The 21,281-nt window shown below is 44.8% G+C and overlaps 1 protein-coding gene across 1 annotated transcript in view; it reads left to right on the top strand.

Moving 5' to 3' along the window:
• The first annotated feature begins 1,249 nt into the window (after nucleotides 1-1,249).
• trabd2b (TraB domain containing 2B) overlaps nucleotides 1,250-21,281 on the top strand; it is a 59,580-nt gene continuing 39,548 nt past the window's right edge. The window contains exons 1-2 of the mRNA XM_018728116.1: nucleotides 1,250-1,572; nucleotides 4,053-4,622. Coding sequence (XP_018583632.1) covers nucleotides 1,465-1,572; nucleotides 4,053-4,622 — 678 coding nt within the window. The 5' untranslated portion in view covers nucleotides 1,250-1,464. The remainder of the gene's footprint in view (nucleotides 1,573-4,052; nucleotides 4,623-21,281) is intronic.

Below are 21,281 nucleotides of genomic sequence, written 5' to 3'. Positions count from 1 at the left end.
AGAAAGGCCAATTGTGCAGCTGATGGACATAGGAAGATGTTTAAGACAGATATTTGTACAAGAAAGGCACAACTTAGAGAAGAACGTCTCGTGTGAGGAGAGCAGCGAAGACCGTTTGAGCCGAAGCACAAAGGGGACCCTTATCCGGCCCCTGTGGGCGCTCACTTCTGAGGGGCGGCCTGCGTTCTGCGCGTTTGAAGAATTCAGATGATTTATTGTGCGCTACTTGACTCCCTCGCTCCATCCGGCACCCTGACAATAGCCGAGGTCACTGGCATGCAGTGTTGCCGCCGGTTACGTACAGGGACACGCAATTGACAATCGTCATGACAACTCATGCTCCTGTGGAGTGCCACAAAACAAGGAGCTGTATTGAGGCACGCCATTCATTTCACATTTCTGGTTTGGCAGTTATTATTTTTATAATCACGTTTTGAATGTTGTTCTAATACAGTCAAAACCAAAGCGGCAGATCAGCTGCAAACAGTGTTTAGCAACACATGGGGTTTGGTTAAGCTAGAAAAATATGATTTCAGTAATGGAAAATATCAAAGGTTAATCAATAATTCTCTAGCTTGGAACGTACTGGAAAAATACACCACGTATATTTAATATTTTACAAATGTCTCATATACGGGTGTTTCCAAACAACAGCTGAGCTGGTGCTCATTCATTGCGGTGCAGTGGTCACTAGTATCAAGGTGAAGCTGGAAAAAAATACGGAAATGGAATAAGTGAATGAAACTGCAGAGAGTGACGCAGAGTGGCTTAGAAGCTCGACTGAGATCATGTACGAGGAATCGCGGGCTCTCAATCTCTCCACCCAAGTAAGTCCGCTCATACGATGACCGCGGAGGTCCACGCACATGTTCGCGCGCGCGCAGCGCTCCACGAGCAGAGCGGGCTGCTGCCGGCTGCCCTCTCGCGGTGCACATCTGAGGCGACTTCTTTGACCTCGGGGATTAAGGTTTGCAACTTGTTTTAGCACCACGATTTAACTGTGGATTTCGGCCGCTGAAGTGCGTTAAGTGGTCGATTTCCCACCACAACCGCACACACACACGGAATGACAGTCCCCCTCCTTCTCCCCGAGAAAGGGGGAATCGAGCGGTCGGCCTCCTCCTCCTCGCCACCTCCTCCTAACGGTAAACAGTGTGCCGCGAACTTGTGGAGCGAGAGAGTGAGAGAGAGTGAGCCCAGTGAATAGAGAGCGAGAGAGAGAGAGAGAGAGAGAGAGGGAGGGGAAAGAGAGGAGGCAGAGAGAAAGGGAGTCTTCGCTGGGGTCAGAGAATGGCGGAGAGCCGGAATGATCCACGTCCTTCTCCTGAACGGCGGTTTTAAGCCGGGGATAACGCACTGCAGGAACGCGATCCGATTGAAAAAGCGGCGAGGAGCGAACAGAAACAGAGGCACGCATACGGAGGGTAGACAGCGCCGCGCTCGCGGCTTCCGCTCAGTCTCAGGATGTTCTGTCAGCCGGGGATACGGTGGGTGCTTATGGGCGCGTTCCTGCACACGGTGTCGCCCCGGGAGCACCGCGCGCGGCCAAGGCAATGTGACACACCTAAGACGGTGAGTTCGCGGCAAGAGAGACGTGCTCTACCTGCGCACAGACGCACTTACGCCCGTGCATACAGACACGCGCTGAAGCGCGCGCCTTGAATACTCCTCAACAGGTGAACGTGTGTGTCCACAGGCAGTGTGCACTTCTGCTTCTAATTTTAACTTTAGATTTTGGCGTTTCAGAGTTTGATTTGTAGGAAAATTAAAGGGTGACTTAAGCGTCCAGAAGAATAGTTCGCAAGTTGAATGTGAAAACGTACGAAGTCACTTCAGAAACAGTTTTTGCTAGTTTGATTTGATATCTTTTTTTTTGTTCCTAAGGACCGTTTCAATTTGTGGAAATTTGTATCCTGCGCTTCTACAGGATTAATTTTCAGAAGTATTGTGTTACTTTCTTAATTTTGTAAATAACATTTTATAGACGAAATGCGAGTTAAATTAAAACACATTTCGCTATGTGATTCTTACATATTCTTACATAGATATTGGCGATGAACTTGTTCGTAAACACGGGCTCAAACAGTGCAATTCGTGGGAACCAACTCATCATTATTCAGATTTATTGAAATTCATTTGGTCATATACTTTTGTAATTACAGAAAATATCAGTTTGTCAATTAAATTGCTCAGGTGACTCTCAATACAGCCCACTGTCCTTAAATGACAAAGAGGGAAATTATTTCAAGAAGTTTTAGCACACATTGTTGTAGACCTTGAAAGGGATACTGTAAATATAGTATAAATCATGCAGTTTAAATAGGTTCACGTTCAGGCAAATGAAATGGAGCCCCGAAGCTGTCAGTGACGAAGAAAGTAGAACGGCCACCTTTTAGTGCATTTTCATAAGTCAGTTGCATTCCAGTGAATGAAGAACAAAAATTTGCACGAGAATATTTAAAAGAAGTTTCAGTAATTATTGAGTTTGTTGGCTGTCCCGCACGACGAGTGACGAGAGAACTTTTCAAAGCGCTCTTCCCCTCGGTCGCTTGGCTCCAGCGCCAGTGAAAAGCTTTGAAAAGGTGCCTGAAAAACCACTGAATCCGCTAAAACACACACACACACACACACACACACACACACACACACACACACACACACATACATACTGTACATACATACATGCATACATACAGGGAACACAGTTGCAGAACACTGCTCGCCACAGGTTTGCTGTTGAAAGGCAGTGGCTGCATTATTTATTGCTGACGTCGTTGTTGAGTTGTATTAATACAAGCAACATGACATGTATTGCAATATGATAATGAAAATATCACCAAGTTTAGACAGAAGCGGATTCAGGAAAACTAGGAGGAACAGTTCGGGAAAAATAGAATTTCTAGACCGGTTTGTCAAATGACACAATGCTGCGCTACTGTACGTCAGTTACCCCCCAGTAAGTAGACTTTTCTTTTGTCGCTTACATTACGAATAATAACAATAATAAAATTAATAACATAAAATAATTTTATCGACTGCAATTAACACCAAGCTTTTTTAATAAAAATATGAACTTATAATGAACTACAGTCTGTGTAGCTGTGTGTGTGTGTGTGTGTGTGTGTGTGTGTGTGTGTGGGTGTGGGTGCAGCGGTCGGAGAATACGATAACCACAAAGCTTCCTATTAAAATTATATATAAAACTTGAATGTGCATTTATTGCAAGTGTCATCCTTCGTCAGTTAACTTTGCAGTAACCCCGAAAATGCACAGATTAATAATAGTTTCCTCTTGAGTGCACACCAGTGACCAGATCATAAAATGGAGGGAGAGCGCAGTCTCCTGTAATTATGAGATATCATATGTGTTCATATCTACTAACGTTTCTGTTTCTACCCATTTCACTGTGACCATGTTCAGTGTGAGGATTTATAGAAGAAGAGTTACATGAGCATGAGTGCTCAATAAACCAGTGTTAAAGGAAGAGATTATATGATCTCTGCATGTTCATTATGAACTCCCTTCAGTTTATTGAACACTGCTCACTTTACTGTGTGCTTTTAAATACATGCAAAAATTCTAGGAATACTCAATTGTTTTTATTGCTTTTTTTTAGTCTCCTTGCCATTAGTTGTGCCTGAGAGGCGGGATGTTTTTAATGATGTAAACATTTTCATTTCAAACCACACACACACACACACACACACACACACACACACACTCACTCTGAAGGCCTGGAGCTGCCTGGGACTCTGATCACCAGTCATGATACTTTATAGTTTCTTTCACGGTTGTACCTTTAGTGACCGTTGCTTTTACACTGTTGAAGTTTTAAATGGTGAAACCTTTGACATGTGGTGTCAATCCTTTGCAATTTTCAATGGTGAGATTAGTTTAATTACTTCAACAATAACTTCTTTAATACTAGTGTTGTTAGTATTCTCATACAGGGTAATGTATGTTTTCAGAAATTTAAAAAACTTTTAAAAAATCATTTTTCTTTTCCTCCCATACCTGTTCGTGTTTGTCTGTTCCTTGGTGTGGTCCTGCAGCAGAGCGATATGAACTCCTTCTTGTGGACTGTGCGCAGAGAGCCTCCTTACCCACCATCCTACCTCTTCGGGACCATCCATGTGCCCTACACTCGGGTGTGGGACTTCATCCCGGAGAGCTCGAAGCAGGCCTTCCAGACCAGCACCAGCGTCTACTTCGAGCTGGACCTGACTGACCCCTTGACCATCTCCAAGCTGACAAGCTGCCAGCTTCTGCCTCATGGTGAGAACCTACAGACACTGCTGCCTCGTGACCTCTATAGGCGCCTGAAGCGCCACCTCGACTATGTCAGACACATGATGCCCTACTGGATGACGGCAGACCAGCGTGGGCGCGGCCTCTATGCCGACTACCTATTCAATGCCATTGCGGGCAACTGGGAGCGCAAGCGGCCCGTGTGGGTGATGCTGATGGTGAACTCGCTGACTGAGTCGGACGTGCGTTCCCGTGGTGCCCCCGTTCTTGACCTCTTCCTGGCCCAGGAGGCCGAGCGCCTGGGCAAGCGGACAGGTGCCGTGGAGAGAGTAGAGGAGCAGTGTCACCCCCTCAACGGACTCAACTTTTCCCAGGTCAGAACAGCACAGGAGGGACAGGGCTGGGCCTCAGTGGGTGTGGCATTGGGGTGAGATTTTCATTCCCACCATTGCCCTGGCTTTCCTGATGCAATTAATAGTTAATCATGTATATTCCCTCATATGAACTGTTTTCTGAAAATCACAGATGCAAAGTACAGTATATATCTGATATAGGAAACAGCTGCATGACAGATATTTCAAACTCGTTCCATAAATGTATGGTGGGTTTTACTTTAACCACCCCTCTTAATTGACTAATGAGTGAAATCAACATGAATTTTTAAATTACATGAATATTGGCTTTCCTGATGCAATTAATAGTTAATCATGTATATTCACTCATATGAACTGTTTTCTGAAAATCACAGATGCAAAGTACAGTATATATCTGATATAAGAAACAGCTGCATGACAGACTTTTCATTTCAAAAATAATTTAAAAATTCATGTTGATTGCACTCATTAGTCAATTAAGAGGGGTGGTTAAAGTAAAACCCACCATACATTTATGGAACGAGTTTGAAATGTCTGCTATGTGGATAACCATTGGAATGATAAGCATGGATTACTTCTGTGTGTCCGAACTGATTGAAACACAGCCAACTTTGGCCCTTTCTATCCACTCTTTCTAGAGCTAATCAGCACGCTGCAGATTAGTTTGCAACAGAGGAGCTACGGGACTGGGAACAACTCATTCCCCTCCTCTTTTTACCATCTTTCTGCACGTTGCCAGGCTGGCTGGTGGCCTAAGCCGACGTGAGAGTGCTTCCGTGTGCGTTGTAACCTGAGCCTGAAAGATGGGTGAATTAACCTAATTACTCGATGACATGATGAACAAGGATAGTATCTGTATTGGGTTTCTTCCCTGGGGAAGCCAGGGTGGAGAGGGTGCCTTCAAGCACAATGGCCCCAGAATGGCGACAGTCGAGGGGCACTCAGTCAAAGTAAGTCATCAAAATTGTAATAAGTTGTTAAAGAATTTTTCTACTTTACTGTTTCTTTTCTCCCAGCACCATGGTGGATGGTGGCAACGGCTGTTTTCACTCGTACCCTTGCACGCTCAGGCACATGGGCACATACAAGCACCACAGATGTTCTGTAACAGTATCTGTGTTCCTGGGCCCCTGCTGTGACAGTGACTGGGGGGCCTTGTGTGCTAATTTGAGAGCTGTTCCCGCTGTGTCACCTCTCCTCTTTCATCATCACCTCCTAACTATGCTGTCAGAAATGTGTGTCTGTGTATATGAGGTGTGTTGAAGTAGGAGTCAGTGCTGAGACTTGTTGAATGGTGGGGCCCTGGCTTTGGGTGGGGGTGTTGAACAGTGTCCCCACTCAGCAGCAGGACACTGGTGTCCCTGTGCCATGGGCTCATGTCACCTCTCTTTGGTGTGGGACAGTTATGTCCCCAGTCTGTGTTCATGGATAATGACACCGCTCTTTGCTTTGTGTGACATTGATACCAGTTTCTCTTTTAGGATCTGAATAGAACACTCTCGATTCTCTAGAAAAGTGACAGTTTCCTGTTGGACATTGATGATTCTGAGCTGTGCAACGAGGAAGATGTGGTGCAATAGCAAAGTCAGATAATCACAAGAATACCGGCGCTCCCTGTCTACATCTGGTCTTACCATATTTATCATACTTGTCATACTCTGGTATTGGACAGAGCTCAGCAGGCGTCCTATAAAAGCTCAGTGGACTGTAAACTGTCTATAACATTTTAAACAGGCAACTTCAAAAGCACTTTGTAAGACCACAGAGAAGTAATTAAGGAAGCAGCCTAATGAGCTATTAGCTGTGATAAGTTTATGTAGTGCACAGGGCATTGTAGTGGATATGGACTTGTGACTAAAGTTACTGGTCCCAGATCCCAGGTGGCAACCCTTTTGTTGTATCCTAGAGCAGTGATTTGCACCAGGGCTGCTGCCTTTGGACTCTAGGCCCGGTGATGAAAGGGAAGAAGTTTCCTGTGGCACTCTTTAATGTAGCAGGTGGACATTGTCCTATGAGCTCAGGATTCTGTTTATGCTCTTGCAAAATGGGTTCCATACTCTTTGGATCCAGCCCCAGAGTCAGTGAGATGTAGCCCATTGGAGACATGAACAGGATGCTCAGCTCAACTGCAGCCTGAGTAGAAAATGACAGCAGACAAATGTGGAGGTGACCTGGAATGAAAACGTCCGGCAGATGACTTTGCCCTGTTACTGTTGTTTTTGCACTGTGGTCGACTGGAACACAGGAAGGGCCTCGTGGTTAGACAGACAGGGGACAGACAGAGGGGCACTCCGCCGGCGCGGTCCCTAATCCGAAACATGAGAACTGCTCTGCTCTGAGATCTGACCAGGGACTCATTCCAAGCTGGGCCGGCCCGCATATTATTTGTTCCCAATAAAAATAACTGCTCACAATGTCCTGAAACTAGCTGCTCTCGCATGGCCAAGGAGGCCCCAGTGCCGTGGATGAGCCATGGGCATTCTTGAAGACAAACTGCTCCGCAAACGCCGTACACCTCTGCCTCTCGTGTGTGGAGTTGGAGGCCCCAGCCATGCCAGGGAAAGGCCTTAGGGCCTGATGCAGTTCACAAGCTTCCCTCTTAGGGTGAAAGGTGTCACAGGAAGCAGACCTCCTCCAGAGGGACCATTGTCAGGGACCAGGACGATGGTTGATATGTCCGGGGGTGGGGGCTTTGTTTAGCTGGCATCTGCCTGGGCACAGACATAGGGGGCAAGATCAGAATCTGGTTACAGCCGTGGCTTAGGAAACAGAGGCCGGCTGATGGGTGTTTCACATCGAGCTGCCGGAGAGTGATGTGGCCAGACAGTTGGTTAGGGCTGGGGGATGCTGTGTAGCCTTTGTGCAGATTATAATGTGTGCTGCATGGAAGCTCTGTCAGGGTCCAGGCATCATGAAGGTGCACAGGCAAATTAACGCCACCTGATCTGCCCTCCATGAGACACTGGAGCAACTTATAAACACATGGAGGGCAGATTCTCACGTAAACTCACTAGTTTCCTGTCTTGTCTTCCAACCAGCTTCACATCAGTGTGTAAGTATACATTTCCTTCTCCTTCCCACTTATATTATTTTGAGACGTGTCACTGCTTGGCACCCAGTTCAGAGAGTGACATCACACGACTGGCGTCTTGCTTCTGGGCCTTGGGTTAGAGGTCACGGCCCCACTGATGGCACAGACAGCATGGGGAGACAGGAGTCTGAAGGCCGGGCAGCAAGGCGGGGGGTAGGCTGGGTTACTTACTTATTTTCCCAGTGTGCCGTGGAGCCTGCTGCCTGGACATACTCAAACGCCCACAGCATTATCACCTCGGGGCAGATCCAGCTAGGGGTGACTGTTGGGGGATGACTCTCTGGACTTCAGAAATGGAGGCTTTTTAAGAAGACCTGAGACGCCTTTGGACTGAATTTGTAGTTTTGGGAAGTTTTTGTTGCCGTGTGCATGTGCAAGGTGACTAAATTATTCAAATGTGTAGCAATAAGCAGGGGTATACCATTAAGTCAAATGTAATGTGAAGGCAGTGGCTTCTTATTATCCGAGCTGAAAGGTGTTTTTGTGTAATGATCACATTTCAGCAGACTCACAGTCAGTGCAAATTCATAACTGCTAACCCTGTGTGGGCAAACAGTACAAAGCTGTGCTGTTGCGCTTCCCATGTTCCAAAACACATATTTCCAAACATGTCACATCAGACCATCACACGACACTTCATAGCATATTAGTTGGGCTGCATATTGAGTAAACATGGTGTACTTCCCAGAAGGAATTTGGTCATTTTTGACCATGTATGGCCTTAAAATATTTACATTCTGGACCTTGTGTGTTGGAACTTTTTGGAGTACCCTGCCAGTGTCCATGGCTCAGTGGTGTGAAAACCAGAACTGTGTCACAGCTGTCTTGTCCTGTTGCAGTGTTTCCTTCCTACTTGCAGTGTTTATGTTCCTTGAAGGACCTGACTTTGAATCCCACCTCCTGATGCAGTACCCTTGAGCAAGGTACTTATCCATACTTCACACACACACACACACACACACACACACACACACTTTCAGAACCGCTTGTCCCATACGGGGTCGTGGGGAACCGGAGCCTACCCGGCAACTGAGGGCATAAGGCTGGAGGGGGAGGGGACACACCCAGGACGGGACGCCAGTCCGCCGCAAGGCACCCCAAGTGGGACTCGAACCCTAGACACACCAGAGAGGAGGACCCGGTCCAACCCACTGCGCCACCACGCCCCCGCCTTATCCATAATTCTTCCAGCAAAAATGAATCAGCTGTATAAATGGATAAATAATTGTGTTTAGCTTGTATGTAACAATGTAAGTTGCTTTGGAACAAAGCGTCATCTGAATAAATATGTAATGTAAATGGAATTCTTGTCCTCCAAATGGTCTCCTTTAGAGACTTCTGTGCAGCTTTAATGTGATGATCACAGCATTTCAGAAGCAAATATAGTGAAAGAAAATAACTGTGGTGCACAAAATGACAATAAAGCAGTACAATAGCTAATATGCTCAAATATGCAAGGAAACCGATATCAGGCGATCTCCTGGCTCTGACTAATGTGCAGACTATGGTCCAAATATTGCTTGAATTACTTAATTGGACCTCTTAATGACTAAATTGCCCCCTGCTATCCAAAAGTGCTTAGAGAATTAGGATTTGGCAAGAGCAGTGACTGGAGATGGAATGCAATGCAGTCAGCAATTGGTACGTGTGCCGAACGGCTGCAGCGCTCCCACTAGGGACACATGTCTCCTTAGTCCAGTTCAGTTGGGACACGTGTTGTCTAGCATTTCTTATGAACTTGAATTGTAATTAACATTTTCCTGCTTAACTACAGCTAAGCAACTTTTCTTTAACTTGAGAATTTCTTCTAAGCACCTTGTTCTTCAACAGGACCCCTCTTATAATTACATTTATATTTTTTTATTTGAGAGGAGTTGCTTTTTTCAAACTCTCTTATAATGTTAAGCTGACACACACACACACACACACACACACACACACACACACACACACACACACAGTATCAGGTGAGTGAGTAGGTTATTGTGTCTAGCACTCTCATCTTGGATAAAGGCGTCACCTAAATATTATATAATAATTATTCTAAGTTGCTTTGGAGAAAAGCATCTGCTGGATTAATAAATGTAATTACCTTGATCAAGTGCACAACAGCAAGAGGTGGGATTTGAAGCAGGTCCTTCAAGCACAAGACAACAACCCTATCCACCATACCACCTGCTGACCCTGGTCTCCTGTGATCTGAACCCAACATCCTGGCTACACTACAGTCCAAGCTGCTGTACTGACCTCAGTTTCCATGATCTTCTTTTACAAATCAGCATCGTTTGAAGCAGTAAAACAGACTAGGGGCTGCTCCTTTGCTTTTGGAGGTCCAGAGGCATGTATAATTATTGCTTTAGCCAAGAGATGTCCAGCCTTTTTTGTCCAAAGGCCACAATCATTATAACAAACTGGTCTCAAGGCCTCACATTAAAATTATAGGAAGACACATAACGAATCATAAATGCGAAAAATGAAAAAAAAATTGTGTTGTGATCGGAGGTGGTGTGCGTGTAACTATAAAACTGTCTTCTGTGGATTTAACAAAGTGCATAGCATTTATGGTACAGTAGGTTTAGTACAGGTGGTCCTCAGCTTACAAAAAAGGGTTCAGTTACGATAAGTTTGTCATAAGTCTACTTTGTTGTAGGTCTGTATTATGTGAACCATAAAGATACAAAGGTTATAAATAATCAACATGAATGAATGCTGTTGTATAATAGGGCTTTATTATATAGCATTTTCATTAATTTCACACATTATTTATGTTATAGAATACTAATATACAGTACAGTATTATAATTATCTTTTTATGCTGTTATTTTAACTTTTATTTCTGAATCAATTGTCATTTTCTTTTGTGCACCACCAGAAGACTTTTTTTCACGTTAGCAATAGTAAATAAAAATGAACTTGAAAGGAATTGCAAATATAAAGTCTGGTAAACAAAACTGCAATTGCTGCTAGACACCTCAACACTGACAAAGACCCAAATAATAGCAAATATTGGTGCTCGGCAGCAGCGTAGCCAGTTGATGTTAATGTACATCAGATGGAGCGGTTATCAATAGACATTGTGACCAAACATCTGACCCAAAAATCATATACTAAGGTTGATGGGATGGCCATTGTAAGTCTAGGTTTCCATAAGTTACATGTGTTTTAAGTCAAAGACTACCTGTATAAATTAATTTCCCAAATGTTCTTGTGGGCCGCATTAGGTTACGCAGCAGGCCATATGCAGCCTTCAGCCCACATGTTGGACCCCCTGCTTTAGCCTCTGTTTCTGTCCATGTTCTTCAAACCTCCAGGGTCTCCTTGCTGGTGAAAAAGCCCCCTGTCCTTCGCATCCTTGGGTTGTGTTGCCTGGAAGGAATGCTGGACAGAGGGGGTCAGATGGCCATACTGCATTGATGTCCCCTTAAGGTGCTTCATTTCTGGGGTCATCTTTAGCCTCGCCAGGCTCTATGCCTCCTGTCCGTCCTTGCATCCTTGGGGATCATAGCTGGAAAAGCAAGAAATTAATTCCTCACCTTGCTGCTAAATGTGCCTTGAAGCACTAAAGCTTCATCAGTAGATGGTACGAGACCATGGCTCTACACACTCGCTTCTTCAAATTCCACATCCTTCTTTTTATTTATTTCTCTGTATTCCTTTTCCAAATGGAACAGCCATTTTTATCATTGCTCTTTAATGGCAGTACATTTCACTGAGACAAAACTTTCTCCTATAGTCTTCTGTGGGTTTAACAAGGTCTCAGTAAAAGACATAGATTAAAAAGGTAATTGACGAGAAAATACCAGAACACAGATAGGTCTCTGGATTGCTTTTATCGTAGTAATACAAAAATACTACATTATGATAATTAGTAAAATTGTTTGTGCTCGAACATCTCCTTGTGGGTGAAGATGTATGTTTTTCCAGACATAGTTGTTTCAGGGAGTAGCCAATTGATTGCAGGCAAGAATGCAGCCCGAGGATTTTGTTGGAAAACATCCCCTGGAATGCTGTTGTCGGAGTGTCTGATAGCCATCTGAGATCAGAATCGTCCTGGACTCGCTGACTGCCGCTGTTTGCAAGGATCTGAGGTGGGTGTGTCCATGAGAGGGCTGCGCTTGGACATGCTGACTGGGGACTGTGTTCGTGTGTTTGCGTGTGTGTTTCAGTGGGAATCAAGTGATAGAAAACAAGTGAATCAAAGTATCTGAAACAGGATCAAAGTATTTGAGAATCTCAAGCAAGCAATCTCAAAGAGTTAACATAATATGATATCTTAAGAGCATGATACTTTTGATAAAACGTATCAGGTTACAGACAGGAAAGGCTGTAAAATAAGAACACAGTGAATCAGTTTCATTGGCTTTAAACATGATCCTCATGTGTAGTATAGGCACTTACACACTTTAAGTTAGGGATCTCAGAGAACCATCTCAGGGCTCACAGGTGTGTGCTTTGTGCCCATGACCCTGCAGAGAACCATCTAGTGGAGACCTCCCAGCACGGCTGTTGGACCATGGTGTCAGGTGCCTTGGTCCTATATAGTTGTCAGGGTGTTACATTGTGCTCTGAAAAGTATTTGCCCCCTTTCCAACTAATTTGGCCAGTTATAGTAGTATGTGAATGTAATGTGAGATAAAAAAATTAACGCCACTATTGTTTTACGCCATTTCGTTGATAATTTCATTGACTGCTGATAATTTTGTTAAACTATGTGATCAAACTTAACATCAAAAACCTGGAAAAATACTTTTTCACAGAACTGGTGGCATGGCGGGTTTGGCCTGTGCCTGCTCTCTGGCAGGTCTGGGGTTCGAGTCCTGCTTGGAGTGCCTTGCGATGGACTGGTGTCCCGTCCTAGGTGTGTCCCCTCCCCCTCCAGCCTTCCACCCTGTGTTGCCGGGTTAGGCTCCGGTTTGCCATGACCCTGCTTGGGACAAGCGGTTTCGTCCAGTATGCGGAAAGAACTGGTGAGGAAGGTCCACTACTGTGGTGTGTCGTGTTGCTGCTCAGAATCCCTCTTTCCACCTGATAAGTGTTCCTTAAACAGAGTTATTCAGTCTACATTGATATTAAGGATGACCGTACTGGCAAAGGAGCTCAGACCAGTTTTTCACCCAGTGGAGTTTCTGTGGTTCATGCATTTTCTTGATCTCAACTGTGTTTCTGCTGTTGTTTCTGAATGAAGCAGCTACATCCCCATTCACAGCACACGTTCCTCTGCTGCTGCACACAAGTTCCCCAAATACACACAATCCCTGTCCGATGTGAAACTTATGGTTGGAGTGCTCGAAATGCAGTCCCTCTTGTAAATTTTTACTGGTGCACACATAAATCCTTTGCTTGCTCCTCCCTGTCTGTATGGCCATGTGGACTGTTGATCCTGCCCATAGTCACAGAGTGTGCAGCAGGGAAAGGGGACCGGCTTCACTCACACTAATGTCCACTGAATTCCTGTTAATAGATGTCCATTCTGCAGGCAGAGTTTAATATAAAGCTAAATATACCTAAATTTATTAGGTTAGATAATTTAATAATTTAAATTATACTGGGATTCTGGCCCCTTTTTGACTCAGAGTAGTTGATGTATACATTTTTACTTTAGGAACCAACTTATGAAATATTTAATTTTTTAAGGAAAAACACATGTATTCAGTCATATGAAAGGGCAATTCAGAGTCACCAGTTCATTTGAATTGTATGTCTTTGAACTTAGGGAGATGCAGTGGCGCAGTGGGTTTGACCAGGTCCTGCTCTTTGGTGGGTCTGGGGTCCGAGTCCAACTTGGGGTGCCTTGCGACAGACTAGTGTCCCATCCTGGGTGTGTCCCCTCCCCCTGTCACATTATGCCCTCTGTTGCTGGGTTAGGCTCTGGCTCCCTGTGACCCTGCATGGGACAAGTGGTTTCAGACTGTGTGTGTGTCTTCGAACTATTAGAGGAAACAGGAGCACCTCAAGAATATTGTGCCTTGATGTATCCTGTGGATCACAAGTTCTGTACATTTGCAGGTTTCATGGTGTCTGGACTGGTGAGGGCTCAGAGTTGCAAACTTAGCACTCTGCTGTTGACAGCTCATTGCTGAGATATTTACATCTGCACACAGAAGATGACAAAGTCACTTCTCATCCTGCTACTGTTCTCTAGACTCCCGCTGGCATTCTTTGTATAATTTGTGGGTGTTGCAGTTCTATTCCAGGGTGAGGATTAACACCAAAATCCAGTGTGGTTATTTAGAATAGGAAGTTTGGAGCCCAGTCCCAAACAAGGGCTCAATCTCTTAATGGCAAGATTAATGTTAGGGAAACAACGAGCACCTCCCGATGACTGTCTCCTGTTTTTGAAGCCCTCCACTAAGCTCTGGGGATATATACAGTTCTCCGACCCATATCCCACCCTGCTCTGCTGACTTTAAGGAATTAGACACCTTTGGGCCTCTTGGCTTTGCTTGTAATTCCCTATGTCTCTGCCACAGAATAGATACTGTTTCCCTCTCGACTCCAGCACTATTTGCATGTTTATCCGGTCACTTTTCCACTACCTCCATTCATACATTTCAGATTAGCAGTTTCAGCTCAAAGATGCCTGATTACCACAAAGATGTACTTTTGATTTATTTTCAACGGCTGGTGTCTTCCTGTTGACCTTAGGCATGGCTCTTTTGGGCCATGAGAGAGGTGGAAGTGGCATGGAGAACTGAACGGCAGAACTTAGTTGCTCCCAGTGAATTGGCGAAAGACATTTAAAGAGGGTTTGTCCTGAAAAAAATCCAAAAAGAACTAAAAATCAGGAGATGTTGTACTTTCTCCTCCCTGATGTTGCCAAAACAAAAGGTTGTGCAATTTAGACATCTTTCTTCCTCACGTCTTGGTTTATGGTTTGCTTTTCTCCATTCTGATCTCGCTCAGTTTCACCTGCTGTTCACCACTCTGGTTTCTTCCCTGTCTCTCTAGTTCTTCTACAACAGCCTCTTTTTGCGCTCCCTGGAACAGTTTAAATGTAATATCCAACATGTGGCAGCGTTTATGGAAGGCAAATGAATTGAAAAATCAAATTCACTTAGAGATTCCAGCCGTGGTCCCTGAAGGGCCGTTCTGTTGGGGGAGAGTGTGATGGGCAGCTGTAATTACACCCACAGAGAGGGTCTCTTTGAGGGGGAGGGGTACTGGGGGACCTGCTGAGAAAAGACTGGGTGCAAATCATTCGCTCAGCTCTCCTGCTGTCCCACATCACCATCAGCTGGAGCTCCATAAAAGCTGCATTTGGCCAAGAAGTGTGTCTGTATGTGTGGGTCTTATGGGCAGTGACTGAATCTGCGTTGTGTTCCAGTCAAGCTGGATGGTGTAGATGTGTCATGGCTCTCAGACATCACACTCTCCCTCCCTCCCCCATGCACACAGTCATACATAAACAGGTGGTAAGGCTTTATTATACGCTGAAGACACAAGAGCCGAAAAGTGGGACTTCTGCAGCCATGTGTGGCATGCAGTGTTTGGGGGCGAGTCAGAGAAGAGACTGCAAAACACTTTTGGACACAAAAATTTAACTTGGAGCTAGAAAGTCAGTGTGTAAATATGAGTTAATTGGTTTCTGATGCCCCTTATAATTTCATGCCACACCACCTGCACTGGGGGGTAAGAGCTTTAGGAGTCCTTCACTGCCACCTCGTCCATGGCTATCCCACAGAAACCATAGCTACGTCACTAACAGGACCACCTCTCTGACTCATGAACACGAGCACTACCTTGCTCAATAGTGGAGCTGTTTCTTGCCATAATTGCTGTTGCCACATTTCCCATTCATCTGGTGTGCTGGCTCTGGGTACGAGATGTTCACTGTTGCATTCCAGCAGCTGTAGCAATGGGCTCACAGTGCCACAAGGCCACTGTACACACTCCCTAATATGAAAAATACGGTTTTGAGTAGCATAAGCCAGAACTGTTTCAGACTTTAAGTTTCTATATTTCAATGACAATGACAATACTAAATCGCCTCTGCTGATGAACCGGCCTCTCAGGGAATATCTAATGACAGTTAATAAACGCAGTGGAACTGTTTTGTGTGAGTCTGTCATTGTCAGCTGTGAAGGACGTCTTGGGTGGAACGAGAGTGGAGAGTTAGAGTGGGGGGCATAGGGGAAGGAAGAGCATATTCCATTGCTTCCCTGCCCACACCCGAACCCAGAGCTCTACACAGCAGTGGCCAAGTCAAGCACTAGCAGAACAGTGCAAATGGCCTTTTAATGTGTGCTAACAGCAGGAGCGCAAAGCAATGTGAAGTTGGGGTGGGAGCAGTGACGGAGAGTCCACACTCGCTTCCTCCTGGCCCCAAGAAAAATGGACTGGTCCCCTGATATAGCCGCCTTCATGCCTAAACCCTTCAGGCCTCTCTTACAGTTCTCTGTGTGCCCAAGGACAGCCCGAATGTCCCCTCCAGCTGCTGCGGTTGGTCCCTGCGAGGCTTCTGTTTGCCACAGCTCTGGCTGAGCAACCAAGTCTAAGGGCCTCATGACTAGCCACTGCTTTTCTGTCATGTGATTCTTTTCAAATTTATCAAAAAGAAATGGGGAATGAATTAAATGTCCCTCTGGTGGACTTTGCCTCTAAACTAAGGGAAACCTCACTCATTCACTTATCCATAATTGCTTATTGTAAGACAGGGTCATGGCAGTGCAGAGTCTATCCCAGAAGCATAAAGCCCCAGGCCAGACAAGGTACATCCCGGACAAAACACCAATCCCTCGTTGGATAGACTACGACAGACATACAAAATATAATCTAAGAATGTTAGTTGCATTGAGAGCCAAAATATTGAACATGGATTGGGGCTGTTAGAAACTAGACCCTTTTGGTATTTTTAAACTAGATTATGTGCTGTGAAATTTTAAATGAGCAGAAATGCTGGGCTTCTTTACAGTCACTTTCTAAAGCATGTAGAACTTATTACCAGGTGCTCTTGTCCAGCCTTGAACCTTCCTTCCATTCATGTGTCCAGCACTGCCCGGTATGGGACCAGCCTCTCCCCAGTTTCTGCTTTTTGCTGACAGCTAGAGTTACTGCCCTCACACCTGTCCAACCTGCCAGGCAACTGGGGCTCCCGTAGCATTTGAAGGTTATGGCAGAGGAAAGAAGAGCACTCCAGGGTCAGCTTCCGGGAAGACAGGTGCGAGAGCCAAGGGATTATCCTGCCTGGGGTGCTGCTGTGCATGCTTTTCTCCTTGTAATGTCTTCACCAGCAGGGAGGTTCTGACCTCTCTAGTTTGGACTCACCTGGGAGAAAGATGAAAAAACTTAGTTCGATTACCTTCAAAAACTTACCCTACATTACAGTCCTTAACACAGTGCTATGAAAAAATATTTGCCCCCTCCCTGATTTTTTATATTTTTTTACATATTTGTCACAGTTAAAGGGGTGCTGTGGCGCAGTGGGTTGGACCACAGTCCTGCTCTCCGGTGAGTCTGGGGTTCGAGTCCTGCTTGGAGTGCCTTGTGACGGACTGGCGTCCCATCCTGGGTGTGTCCCCTCCCCCTCCGGCCTTACGCCCTGTGTTGCCGGGTAGGCTCCCGTTCCCCGCGACCCCGTATGGAACAAGTGGTTCTGAAAATGTGTGTGTGTCACAGTTAAATGATTGAGATCATCAAACAAATTTTAATATTACACAAAGATAACCCGAGTAAATACAAAATGCAGTTTTTAAATGATGATTTCATTTATTAAGGGAAAAAAGCTGTCCGAACCTACCTGGCCCTATATGAAAAAGTAATTGCCCCCGTAAACCTAATAACTGGTTGTGCCACCCTTGGCGGCAACAACTGCAATCAAGCATTTGCGATAACTGGCAATGAGTCTTTCATATCGCTGTGGAGGAATTTTGGCCCACTCTTCTTTGCAGAATTGTTTTAATTCAGCCACATTGGAGGGTTTTCGAGCATGAACGGCCTGTTTAAGGTCATGCCACAGCATCTCAATCGGATTTAAGTCCGGACTTTGACTAGGCCACTCCAAAACCTTAATTTTGTTTTATTTAGCCATTCAGAGGTGGACTTGCTGGTGTGTTTCGGACCATTGTCCTGCTGCATAACCCAAGTGTGCTTGAGCTTGAGGTCACGAACTGATGGCCGGACATTCTCCTTCAGGATTTTCTGGTAGAGTGCAGAATTCATGGTTCCATCAGTTATGGCAAGTCATCCAGGTCCTGAAGCTGCAAAACAGCCCTAGACCATCACACTACCACCACCATGTTTGACTGTTGGTATAATGTTGTTTATGAAATGCTGTGTTAGTTTTACGCCAGATGCAGCAGGATGCACACCTTCCAAAAAGTTCAACTTTTGTCTCATCAGTCCACAGAATATTTGCCCAAAAGTCTTGGGGATAATCAAGATGTTTTTTGGCAAATGTGAGACAAGCCTTTGTGTTCTTTTTGGTCAGCAGTGGCTTTCGCCTTGGAACTCTCCCATGGATGCCATTTTTGCCCAGTCTCTTTCTTATTGTTGAATCATGAGCACTGACCTTAACTGAATTCTTTAGATGTTGTTCTGGGTTCTTTTATGAGTTCCTGGATGAGTCGTCGTTGGGCTCTTGGAGTAATTTTGGTGGGCCGGCCACTCCTGGGAAGGTTCACCACTGTTCCAAGTTTTCTCCATTTGTGGATAATGGCTCTCACCATGGCTCGCTGGAGTCCCAAAGCCTTAGAAATGGCTTTGTAACCCTTTCCAGACTGATACATGTCAATTACTTTGTTTCTCATCTGTTCTTGAATTTCTTTAGATAGCAGCATGATGTGTTGCTTTTTGAGATCTTTTAGCATGCTTCACTTTGTCAGACAGGTTCTGTTTAAGTGATTTCTTGATTCAACAGGTCTGGCCGTAATCAGGCCTGGGTGTAGCAAGTGAAATTTAACTCAGCTTTCCAAAAAATGTGGTTAATCACAGTTTGTTTATTCATGATTTAACAAGGAGGGGGGTGGGGGCAATTACTTTTTCATATAGGGCCAGGTAGGTTTGGACAGCTTTTTTCCCTTAATAAATGAAATTATCATTTAAAAACTGCATTTTGTATTTACTCGGGCTATCTTTGTGTAATATTAAAATTTGTTTGTTGATCTCAATCATTTAACTGTGACAAATATGCAAAAAAATAAAAAATCAGGGAGGGGGCAAATACTTTTTCACGGCACTGTGTATATTTGCAGTCCAACAAATCACTCATTGGATTTGTAATGTTGGGGGTAATGGTTTTTCACTCAAGCCTTTGAAGCGTTTTTTGAATGGTGTGTGCTGGCCATATTGTTATTTTAGCAGGCATTTGCTGTGCTATACACTAAAATGCAGCGCTATGCTTGCGCAAAGTTAAAAACTGGCCTGAAAGAGAAGGGTCCTCTGAGAGCTATTCAGTCTCACAGTAAAGTTGAGCAAGCTTCAAATGTGCTTGGGGCTAAACTCGAACATGGAACTCACATGCCCTTTCGCAGAAACCATCAGAAAAGTACCTGGAGCAGACGTTTACGTTTACATTCATTCATTTAGCAGACACTTTTTTCCCAAGTGACATACATCTCGGAGAATAATAAATACACACACACACACACACAGTCTGAAACCCCTTGTCCCAAGCGGGGTCGCAGTGAGCCAGAGCCTAAACTGGCAACACAGGGCACAAGGCCGGAGGGGGGAGGGGACACACCCAGGATGGGACGCCAGTCCATCACAAGGCACCCCACGCAGGACTCAAACCCCAGACCCACCAGAGAGCAGGCCCTGGCCAAACCCGCTACGCCACCACACCCCCTGAATAATAAATAAAGTGCATTAAATCAACAGAAGGTGAGATTTCAATGCAGACACATGATTCTTCAATATAGTCAGTTTGTCATATCCCACTATATGAACCAGTGTACATCACAAAAGCAGCTGCACATAGGCTTTACATGTACCTGTTTATTGAGCTCTTACAGGATCAGGGGAGAAGTGAATATGAAAGAGACCGACAGAGACAAAGCTGAGAGTGCAGTTTTGGTTTTATTTTATTTTATTTTATTTTACTGTATTGGTCTGAAGTTAAGAGACAATTCCTTCTGAAAATTATGTTTATAACCAGGGCAGCAGCTAACACCGAAATGAAATCTGGTGTTAGCTGCTGCCCTGGTTATAAACATATCCCCATAGATCCTTCCTTTAAATGTAACATCAAAGTAAGATTTCTTCCATGCTGCTACAAGCACATTGAAAAGGAAGACAATGATCATTTGTTTAAACCCCCAGCAGTCTGAAAATAAAAAAGGAATGCAGAAGAAGTGTGAAGTCTGGTTTTAAGTCTATGAGTTATTCCAAGAATTCAGCAGCATTTTGCACCCGGCTTATTCTCTGGAGTAGGGCGTTCAGAAGCAGGAGTGCTGGAGAATTGTCCTGGTGGCATGGGATTTAAAGCACTAGAAAGTGCATGGGGGACCCAAGTTTCGGTCCCCCTTGGTTATATTAGAACTACCTGATCGCATTCCTGCCAGTGGCTGTTTAATGAATCCTAATGCTGCAGGTGTAGAACTGACCTCTTATTGTCTGAAGGGAACTGCACAGCTTTATTTATTTATTTAATTTTTTCTTTCTTGTATACTTGTGTAGTTTACTGTTTACTCTAGTGTGATTCCATGGTCTTGTCTCTAAGTTGTTATATGAATGCTGCTGTAGCCTCATGCTCTATCTATCTATCTATCTATCTATCTATCTATCTATCTATCTATCTATCTATCTATCTATCTATCTCAGGAGATGCTGAAACAAAAGCAGTATGTGCTAAAGCACAAGCATGGGTTAGCAGGACAGCCCTCAAAAGCTCTACAAGCTTTAACAGGAGATGTTCTTACTGCCGCTGTGGTCTCTGTTACCCTTTTGCTGAGGTTTTCCCATGTGTTGACCACCCAGTTCTTTGGGCTGCACAACACTGGCAGTAACACTGACCTTGGACTTGTTTGGGGTTTGGACAGCCCGTGGTTGGCTGTGAGTGATCTACTCCTGAATCAGTACTTTTGGGCACCGTCTCTGCAGAACTTGTTGTTCCCGAAGTTGAGCAGGAAGTTTAGACTGGGCCTTAGAAGCTCTTCCTTCATTATTAGATCAGCACAAACAAACACCTCATCAGCTTTGTATTTCAGAGTTCATTTGGGATGGAATGTTCTGTGAACTCAGTCGTGTCCTTCAAGTTGAGTGCTGCTAAGCCAAGCTTCACACTTCTCTGCACTCGTATGACCATTCCAGGAGGAAACGTTTTGCAGCTCTTAGTGGTCACATTTGGGATGATTTCTGGAGAAGCTTTTAAAATGCTAAAAATTGTTGTAAGTCAGAGTCCATATCCACAGCGGACAGGATGGCTCCAGTGCATGGGTGGTTACTGTCTGCAAGAGCAGTGGTGGAAAGGAATCAGTAAGATCTGGATGCACAGTGTCCATAGGGCTAATTGTTACCTTTTTCCACCAGTAGAGGAAGAATACCTAGCAGCAGACTTCTGGAGGTTTTCCGGGTAAGGTTTCCATGTCAAAGCTGACAGTCTGATGAAGGACCCCTGTGAGAATCCTGTA

Source organism: Scleropages formosus, chromosome 9, assembly GCF_900964775.1.
Source record: "Scleropages formosus chromosome 9, fSclFor1.1, whole genome shotgun sequence".
NCBI classification, from domain to species: domain Eukaryota; kingdom Metazoa; phylum Chordata; class Actinopteri; order Osteoglossiformes; family Osteoglossidae; genus Scleropages; species Scleropages formosus.
This window is presented reverse-complemented; position numbering and strand designations above follow the sequence as displayed.